General features: G+C 38.6%; 1 protein-coding gene across 4 annotated transcripts in view; it reads left to right on the top strand.

Moving 5' to 3' along the window:
• LOC138023064 (high affinity cAMP-specific and IBMX-insensitive 3',5'-cyclic phosphodiesterase 8A-like) overlaps window positions 1–10,328 on the top strand; it is a 52,172-nt gene that overhangs the window by 32,846 nt on the left and 8,998 nt on the right. For 2 of the 4 annotated variants that reach the window (XM_068870109.1, XM_068870097.1), the window contains 11 exons: window positions 164–252; window positions 780–870; window positions 1,449–1,503; window positions 2,807–2,871; window positions 2,963–3,034; window positions 3,180–3,272; window positions 3,386–3,452; window positions 4,228–4,369; window positions 5,983–6,076; window positions 7,737–7,841; window positions 8,919–9,136. In XM_068870109.1, the coding sequence (XP_068726210.1) occupies window positions 164–252; window positions 780–870; window positions 1,449–1,503; window positions 2,807–2,871; window positions 2,963–3,034; window positions 3,180–3,272; window positions 3,386–3,452; window positions 4,228–4,369; window positions 5,983–6,076; window positions 7,737–7,841; window positions 8,919–9,136 (1,091 nt within the window). The remainder of the gene's footprint in view (window positions 1–163; window positions 253–779; window positions 871–1,448; window positions 1,504–2,806; window positions 2,872–2,962; window positions 3,035–3,179; window positions 3,273–3,385; window positions 3,453–4,227; window positions 4,370–5,982; window positions 6,077–7,736; window positions 7,842–8,918; window positions 9,137–10,328) is intronic. The other 2 variants (XM_068870115.1, XM_068870104.1) reach the window with 1 other exon arrangement.

Here is a 10,328-nt window from a genome sequence, read left to right as displayed (position 1 = left end):
TCATGTTAATTAGGCCTACTGCCCTCATTTCAAAACAAAAATTCTTTTGAAATTTGCTCGTCGTAGCGAGGCTAGAAAGGCTTATTAGCATTAAAACAAAAGAATATTTTATTTGGCCACCATTATGAAAGAGTTCTATTGATGATTTTGTTTTTGCCTACAGCCATGGGAGGGCAAAGTTATGGGTAAAAAGAGAAATGGAGAGAACATCTTGCAAAACGTCCATATAATACCAGTGATTGGAAAAGGAGGGTGAGAAAACATCAGTTATTTAGCTGTTTAAACACACTTTATTCCTTTTGGTAACAAGTATTTTTGAACATAATCCACTATGCTGATCAAGTTTGTAGGAATCAAGAGGGTTTAACATAGGATAATTATCAAAGGGTCTCTTTAAAGGTTATGGGTTAGGAGGGAATTGGTTAAAGTAAACAAATTGCTTTTTTGTTATTTCCAGGGTTGGGTTATTGCAAGTGATAATGTACTGTAACAATGTGATAACAATAATAAAATTATTATTATATATGGGAGAGGGGGGGGGGGAGAGTGGCTATATTACAGAATGGCCGAATGCCCATGTTCGTGTCCGAAATGTTTGTATGCAATTTGTTTCCATATTGCTACTGATCGTGTAACTGAAAAGCAAGTATTAATGTTTGTCAAAATAATTATGGGTTTGCATGCATGGAGTTGGCCACACTGTTGAACTATTTTTTAAGCCTGTATTTTATGGACTAGGTCAAAGCCAAGGGCTAATAAGATTTTCTTTCACCTTAAAGGAAAGTGGCACACCATGTGACAGTGAAACGGGAGCTTACACAAGCCAACCCTCTGAATCTGAATATGGAGGTCAATATGCACATGGAGACAGTGAGTCATTTTTTTCTTTGAAATTGCAACCGATAATTGTATGGTCTTCATGAGAGTATGAACATTCATTAAGGAGAAAATAACATAATTAAGCCAAGACAAATTAACAGAGCGTGAACACTTACATGTAACTGGAAAGAAGATTAATTTTGAAAGCCCATACTTCTTGTTGACACGTAGTGCCATTGGTATTACATAACAGCTTTTTGATGTAAGATTTGTGATGTCTTTGGCACCTCTCAGAGGCATGATTTTTTTCAAGAGAGGTGAAAGAGTTGTTTGCAAGTTCAGTGGATTTCTAACATAGAATTAGAATTACATGTAGTCTCTGAAGGAATTCTGCCAGTAAAGAAATCTTTGACAGCCTTCAAAGTATTTTGAATTCTTTGTTGAATCATTTTGGCCTTCAAATCCTAGAAATCTGATTAACCTGCATGGATTGACCTTGATTAGTAACAACTGTAAACTTAAAGTGGGCAAATTCTGTTGTGTAAAGTAGGTCCTTTCATTCTTTTTATTTGAAAAAGTGTACATGTATGACTCTAACTATGCTGTTTGTGATGTGTTGTGCATTTCAGCCAACCACTGCAAGTGGAGTCACAGAGCAAGTGCAGATAAATACATTAACAAATGGTCTGTTTTTTAAAAAGTGTTTTAAGTGTTAACTAGTATAGTTGTCTCCATTAAACTTGCAGCTAGTATACGGTATTTACTTGATTAAATACCGTGACATTTATTAAATTTTGTTTGTTTCTGATGCAACGTTTAATTGAGGGTGGCGTTTATTTGAGGATGGCATTTTATCAAGTAAATACAGTATGTATTAATGCAACTGGTGAAAGTTGCAATGCTGTAATGCACCCCCGAGAAACATGATGACTCAGTTACTTGGCAGCAGGCAGCTGAAAAATCAGTCCCAGGCAGGATTCAAACCTGTGGCCTCCATGACATTGGTTCCATCCTCCACCTGTTGTGATTCTAGAGAATTCTAGGGAAGCCAGGTCACTTACATGTATGTAAGTTCTTCTCAGACAGTGGTCTGCAGGTTTGGTGTTTGTGTTGCACTTCATCCCTTGGTTGTTCATAGGGTGGTTAGTGCTATCCACTGCATAACTGGCTCAAACAATTATTGTAGTTTTTGCTGTATTTCAAAAGCGTGAACCTGGGTTACCTAATTATGATAACATAATAGAGTGGCCTAAATATGTAGGTTTTGATTCTCGGACTCATTGCCACACTGGGTGGAGTATTCTGATCCAAGAGGTTTTGATTTGGGCGCTCTGGTTTTCCCCTCATTAAAAACCATAATTTGACTAATTTTGATCTGTTATTTGATACAGTCTCCCTATTAACAAGATGAATAATTAAGCCATTGATACTGATAATTTTTTAGATTTATGCTTAAGTAGCCAAATGGTTTCCTTTTTAAAGTGCAGATCCAATGAACTAGTTTGATAACTTCAACTTAACAAACAGAGCCTTCACATTTTGTCCTTTTTTAAAAACCAGGGTCAGTATTTAAAAGGAGGCATCGAACAACTGGGCTCAGATTAACTCTTTCACTCCTGCGGGGTTCCCCATTGGCCAGTAAAATTGTCTGGCGTTAGACAGAGTAAAATCTTTAAGTCTCAGTGGCCCTTACAGGAGTGAAGGGGTTAATTAATTAAGAGTGGTCTCTAAATATATTGGGTCTTGACTTACTGCGAGCCAGCGAGCTATGCAAGGCATGTGAGCCTGGCGTAAGTCTAAGCACCAATTTAAAATAGCACTGATAAACAGTATTTAAGTCTAAGCACCCATTTTTACATGGTTAGCTTTCAATAACTGCATGGCTCACATGTTGATTAACATGGCTCACTGGCTTCCAAATTATACAACCTAGTGTTTAGTTCACCCAGTTAAATTGTTATTGCATTACTTGTTTTGTTTCTTTTAGGAGGCGGCCTCATAAGAAGGCACTCAACAACCACAACCACCAAAATAGAAGCACCCATAACAAAAGTAATACCATTGTTGTTGTTTTTTTTAATTTTATATTCAAAACAAAACAAGTCAAATAAATTAGAAGTTTCATGATTTAGTGTATTTCTAGGTCATAAACATGTTGTCAGCTGCACAAGAAAACAGCCCAATGTCTGTAGTTCAAGCTCTGGATAGAGTTTTGGTAAGTTGTATCTTTGTTGCTGTTATTGTTGCAATGGGTGATAAAGCTTTTTTGCAAATATTATCCATGTGACAGTAACAAATTCAAGCTACCATTTATTTTTACAGACACTTCATTCATTTAATAATATGCTCTATTCTTTAAGGAAATACTGCGAACAGCTGAGCTTTATTCCCCGTTCACAACGACGGAGGATGAAGTTATGACAAATGAACTTGTTGGGGGTCTCATTAGCAATGTAAGTAAGGTCGTGTTGTATCTAATCAACATCTTTAATGCAAGTGGATTTTGGTCCAAATATCATATCATTAAGTTGAAGTTTACTGCTAAATACTGTCTGTTGCATTTTAGGGACGAAGGAGACCATCCTGTGATGTACCTAAACCAAGTACGAATTTATTCTACACGTTTGGCAGAGGTCCGAGACTAATGCTTGCGCTGTTTTACTTCCTTTCACAATATTATTATTACCATTTTAACTTTTAATGCAATAATACAGTGAACAGCTTGGGCCCCAGAGGGAATACAACACTGGTGCCTGGTCATCTCGGCATGTATCCAATTTTAAATCAGTCGGGCTTCGTCCTGAGTGTGTGGAACCACAATGTCCAATACTGTATATTGTTTTTGTAACCCCTAAAGAAATACCTAAATCAAAAGTCAATTATCACATTTTGATCCTCTTCCAGTTTCAGGGCCCTATGTTATTGTAAACTCTAACCTTGTCAGATTTCTTGCCTTAAAACCTTTCTTGGTGGCATAACTATTGGGTGGCTCATGCAGGTTAATAAGAGAGATAACGGCTTCTTCTGGGTGCACTTTTTAATTTCCAAGTACGGAGGCACCTTGTTGTGCCTTGTAAATGTTACCTTTCTTTGTTCAGGGGGTACATTAAGCGATCAACTACTGCAGTCCTATTTGCACTCATTTTTACTCTGAACCTCTGGCAAAAGATTCCATTTCCGGGTTCAAGCAAGTTTCAGTTAATCTTCACTGGAGCCATTTTGCTGTGAATTAACTTTTTTTTTTTAAATCTATGTGTGGGATACTTTGTATCAATTGTACTTGTAACCTCATTAGAATTTTTTCCCTTCTTGAATCAGTGGCCATGCCGCTTTGGTTTCCACTGAATAATTTTGAATTGTTCGGGTCGTTACACCTTCAACACTGTGAAATTTCCATTGTGTTTTCAGGTCATAAGGATCCTTCACAAGTTAGTGTACGAACTCCTCTTTCCCATCTTCAGGAGGCACCCCCAGAAGTTATCGCTGCTATGGTTGACGAGGCAGACTGGGACTTTGATATTCTCAAGTTGGAAAAAGCCTCCAATCACAGGTGGGTTATATTAGTGCACTTAACCCTGTTTTCCCTGTAGGGTTGCTCATTCACAAGGATATTCATTTGTGTTGGATCAAGTAAAATTTTTAAGTGGTGCTCTATTGAAGACAAAACTTTATTTCATGTAGATGCTCCCAGTGGGTTTTTTCAGATCTAATTTACAGTATATAATTAAAATGTCATAAAACAGTAATTCTAATTCCGTATAAGATAACTAATCCAACTAAAATGTGCCTTAAATTAAAATATCTTCAGATCTTTCTTAAAAGTACGAAGACAGCTACTATCAGTAAGAGCGTGTGGTAAGGAGTTCCAAGCACTGATAGCGCGGTATAGAAATGTGCGTTGACCTATAAGCTGGTACATTTAATTAATTAAGCTATTCGTATTTCTTGTATTGCGATCGTGGACAAAAGATTGTGCTCCAAAGCGGCCGCTAAGATAACTAGGGGCTAATCCCTTAACAGACTTAAACGCAAGAATACCGACAGCATACATCATTTTTGAGTAGGCGTGGATGTTGTTGACCCTTTTGCAATTGAAGCGGACTCCATTGACGAGTACAATCGTCTGGCATGTCCTTCCTGAATCTACAATTATAACTTGGTACTAAAGCGACTTTTTCGCCACGTAAGAAGTAACAGCTACATGTATCCCGCTTTGAAAAGATATTATATATACGTTAAAAATAACTTAGCCCCGGGTAAGTATAAGTGGTCCTCAGTGGCGGATCCAGGGGAGGGGCCCCCCTTATTTTTGGACCAAAGCCACCAAAATACCATAAAACACCAAAACTGTGAAAGGGAAAAAACAAAATGTTTGAGAGCGGGGCCCCACCTTACCTCCAGGTCTGGATCCGCCACTGGTCCTCCAAGGAGTCAAACGGTTAATTTTCAGGGAGAACGTCTGGTTGGGGATGAGAGTTTAGCTTTAGACATCATTTCTTTGGTATGAAATGTTGAGTACACTGGTCAGTTTCTCAGAGCATGTGATTTCTGGGCTGCTGATCTGGGTCTCAAATCTTTGGATAGACTAACACACTGAAAATAGAGGAGGAGAAAATGTTGCCCTTAGTACATTCCTGGATTTTGTAAAAGTGTGCTAGACTAAGTCGCATATCATCTATCACGAGTTTTGCCGCTTCTAAACTTTAGAATTCCATCCCTTGTGAAGTTAGAATTCTGAAATCATTTTAAATCGAAACCGTCGACTCGTTTGTTTCATGTTCCATACTTTTCAGTAATTTTTGGTGATCTGACATTGCAATGTTTTACGACTCAAAATCGTTTATAGTTGGTTTCAATTGTTAAGCAGAATGTGAAGCACTGTAGAAGTAATAAATTAGTTTCAGTACTAAGAGTACATGTAGGTATTATAGTCCAAGGTTTTTTTTTTGATGAGGCCTAATGCTGTTCAGGTCTCTCATGGAAGTACCACAACTCAACACATCTTGTTATCAATGTGGGAATAGTAATAATATGTCGTTTTGAATGCAATGTTGATTATACAAAACAAGAAAAATGGTCACAGATCTTGGTATGCATAATTGCTAGTGGTGTAAAAGGAGTAGTCCACCTTTGTTTACGTGTTTCTTTCTTTTTCTCCTTTAGGCCCTTGTACTTTTTGGGAACGAAAATACTCAACAGGTTCAGGGCTTGTGAGATACTCAACATTTCTGAAGACGTTCTCAAAAACTGGCTACAAGTAAGTCTCGTGTGCGTTTATTAGAGACTTGGCTGGAGGTTCTTTGTAAAACTGGACCAGGATTGACCCTAATAGGCCATTTACGAGTTCATGACTGCCTTCTCTTCAAAGCGAGTCTAAGTACGAAGTTTTTCTTATGAAAATAAATTTTTATTCATATTTAGAGCGAGTTTCAATCGAGTGTCTTAAAACCAATTTAACCAAAGTAATTACTTTGGCCAATCAAAAAGGACGGAGACAATCCAGTAAACCAATCAAAACTCGAAGTAATTACACGAAGTCGACACAAAGCGCGGGAAAATGTGCACGCGCGAGCCACGATTTGGTTTTGGTTTCAGTTCTGATTGGTTGAAAAAGTGACGCGAGAACTGTGAACCAATCACTGAGTGAAATAATGCAAAACTAAAGCAATTTGCTAATTACTTTCGACACTCAATTGATAACCGCTCTAATGTAGACCTAATTAGTATTACCATCACAAAAGCTTCGCACTTTAGACTCGTTTTGAAGAGGAGACCGACATGAACTCGGAAATGGCCTCTTAGATGCACACCCAATTTTGATATCCAACGCAAAGTGTCCCTTTAAGTCTAAGGCATTTGCCACCTATTCCCAACAACGAAGTAAGGGTAAAGGTTAGCGACGGTTATTTTTAAGCTTAGGGCAAATGCAGCGTTTTATCTTAACTTGAGGAGCAGCATCTGGGAGACACTTTGTGAGGTTGATTGACTGTGTTCCGAGACACGAGTGAAGTTGAAGTTGGGGAGAAGAGCAACGGGACACTTCGTGACACTTACGGAAAATTGGCTTTAGGGTCAATCGTCGAAATATCCGAAACTGGATGGCCCGCATTTACCATAAATTTATTTTGAATTTCGCGTTACGTGGAACCTTGTACCCAAGACAGCTAAATTCAGATCTTGCCATTCGGCCATTTAAGAGAAAAAAAATTGACCGTACAACCTTGTGGGATAATGTGGGATTGTAAATCCGTTCTTAGAATACTGCTAAGGACTGAAAAAAAAAAATAGATAAGAGGGAGGGTTCTATGGAGTGAAATTGCTGGGAAGAGTTTTATTATGGGATTTTAGTTGAATATTGTTCCAAAACTAAAAAAGAGAACACTTTCCAGAAGTTGGATGCCGTTACCATTCTTTACATTTTTGGGTGCAGATGACCTTGCATAATTGTAGTCCCTGGTGGGGAAAATATACTATCAATTTTCAGTCTCAATAAATGCGAAGACCGTTTTTGTCTGGACACAAAATGGCTTTCTTGGCGTCTTGAAACATGCCAAAAGCCACTGAGGTTACTCTTCAGGTCGCATCAATGAGGTGTAGTCACCAATGGCTGTATTGGCCAGAAGTTTAGTATTCCAGATTTCAACGAAACGAATGGAAGTGTTTGCAGAAGAATGGAGCTATCTTCTCTATGGGTTATTTTGGAGGGGAGCAGAAAAGGCCCGGTGACGTCATGAAAAAATCGAGAATTGTATTATTGGTACATGTTGGTGTGGGGGTCGTTTTAAAAATCTTCCTGTTGATTGTCGATAGTTAAATTGTTTCAAATGTGTCGTAGCAAAGACCATCAAAACTGTCGAGTCTCTTCAGTTATTTAATTATCTCCTCACTTTGGTCTTGTAAAATCTTTTCTTTTGCAGTTAATAGAATTAAATTATCACTCAAAGAATGCTTATCACAACTCAACGCATGCAGCGGACGTTCTTCACGCAACAGCTGTGTTTCTGGCAAAAGAAAGGGTCAAGGTAGATTCTGAAGCCGTACATGTATCTGTCTATTTTCCGTAAATTTCAACTCACTCGCGAGGGCCTTTCAGGGGCTTGCTCATTTCCGTGTTTAAGTGCATATCACCTCAGCACACGTTTCCACTTTAATTATTCTCCTGAATGGTCCCAAATACGTCGTGTTGTTTTTAGAACCTTTTGATGGAAAATTCACGTTTTCGTTGGCTTTGAAAGACGGGCAAAGTGGCCATACTTTGGTCACTAACCGGGTTTGATACGGGGTTGACGTCACAGACTGCTTTGCATTGAGAAAGTTCTTTAAAAACAGCGATGTAAATTAGCTTGTGACGTCAACCCGGGATCGAACCCATTGCCCTTCATTGCTCGGTTATGGATCAAAGTGTGACCACTTTTCCCGTCTTTCAAATCCAATAATAAGGGAAATTTTAACCAAAAGGTTTTAAAACCAACACGATGTATTTTGGACGATATCGGAGAATAGTGGAAAAATGTGTTAAGGTGATAGTCACAAAGTTTACAGGTGTTCCCTTCTTTTTGATCTTTAATCCCAAACATGTTCTCTCTTTTGATCCCTGGCCCATTAGTTATCTTGTCTCTGTTGCACTGTTGCTCCTATGGAAAGTGCCTTGCATCCTGTAAGGTCTCTGCTAATCATAACTTGTAGGTGAAGTCATTCCAGGAATACATGTACTGGGCTTGTGGCATTGTAAGAATCAATCGACGCTTGTGCTCAGGTTTTGAGGAAAATGATTTTTTGTATTCTATCCGTGATGTTTTTGTTTCCATCACTGGTTTTATGTGAGCATTGATGGATCTTAACTAGGTCGGATAAAAGATTCGACTACCGAATGCTTAGCGCCGGTACGTTGGGAATTTCCTAGGACAGTCAACCCAGATTCCGGCAATCATATACACCTTCATCTGACGGCAAGCGCTCGAAAACGTGTGCAAGCCATTCACAAATCATTTCGTTGTAGGGTTTGCTTCTTCTTATTAAACTTTTAAGAAGAGTGCATTTATGAAACCTGAACTACACCAGTTGAAATTTAACTGTATTTTCATTGTTGTGTCTTGTAGGCTGTTCTTGAACCTCTTGATGAAATAGCCTCTTTAATAGCAGCAGTTGTTCATGACGTGGACCATCCGGGCTACACAAACTCCTTTCTTTGTAATGCTGGCAATGAACTTGCGATTCTGTACAATGACATCGCAGTTCTGGAGAGTCACCACGCTGCATTGGCGTTCAAACTCACTGCCCGTGACGAGAGGTCCAACATATTCAAAGGACTGGACATGTAAGCTTTAATAAAAAAAATGACTGCTTTTGATATTTAATGAGATGAATTTTGTTAAAGAAAGTAACATGGACAGGCGGTTGGGTTTGTAGGTGATGACGTGGAGAAGGTGGTGGGGCTCGACCCGAGCTCGAGCAACGCTCAGCGTCTTAAAATAACTAAGGATAAAGCGCTGCTTTTGCACATGTAACAAAACTTGCAATTAGTTCCCATGACACTTGTTTATCATCTCGTGGAGGCTTTAAAGTAATTTTTAAAAAATAGGCACGCATTGCGTACGTGTGGTAGTGCAGTAACACAGAGCTTTATTCCATAACTGTTAACTGGGCTGCGTTTTGTTTTCAATGAGATGCAAGTTGTCTTTGCGCAATATGTAGCTCCAATAGTACACGATATTGTTTTGATACCGCATATCATTGTAGTGCCATGGTAGAGGTCTTTGGTAAATATCTATAGCCCCCCTGAGAAGACATGTGGTTACTAGTAAAATATTAAACCCAGAAAGATTGAAGAAAATAAAAGGGAATGGAGAGAGTTATGCACGCGCTGTGGGCCTATTGTCACCACGGACTAACAGTCTTACGCTCTTACACTCTTACACTCGTACCACCCAGTGACATAGTGTGTAGTACAACTACAGTGCACTTCCAAAAAAAACGAGTTTTTTGAACGGCTGCAAAAAAACATTCCACGAGAAGCGTGTCCATCTGAACTTAGAACAATGGTTCAAATTGTAAGAGTAGAATATTAGCATACAAGTAAAATAAGCTATGCCTTTTGAGTATTCTTTAAATGAAGAATACTAACGAGGAATGTTTTATCAGGATATAAAGCTCATGCACGTGACGTTTTATCGGTGTTTTGATAGGCTGTTAGGCTCATGAATTATTAATGAGTTTTTGAAGACTTCAGAACCCTGGTGTTGGGGCCAGTCCCCACAGAGCACTCTACAATTGGAAGTTGTATGACGTCCCCACCCTGCTGCAACTTAAATATAACAAAAAGAACACCAAAAGTGCGAGTTATTAGAGAGAATTAAAACCACATTTGCGGAAAATTTGATTTTTTCAAGAATGGAAGATTAGAAACTTGTTTGATATAATCAAATTTCTTGCCTGTTAGCAAAAGGTATCAACTTACGTATGGAAAGAGACGAACTAGAGAGTTTTCATGCTTTTGTGATAATCAACAC

This window comes from Montipora capricornis, chromosome 2 (assembly GCF_036669925.1).
Source record: "Montipora capricornis isolate CH-2021 chromosome 2, ASM3666992v2, whole genome shotgun sequence".
Classification (NCBI taxonomy): domain Eukaryota; kingdom Metazoa; phylum Cnidaria; class Anthozoa; order Scleractinia; family Acroporidae; genus Montipora; species Montipora capricornis.
Note: the sequence above shows the minus strand (reverse complement) of the source record. Positions and strands in the feature narration are given on the sequence as shown.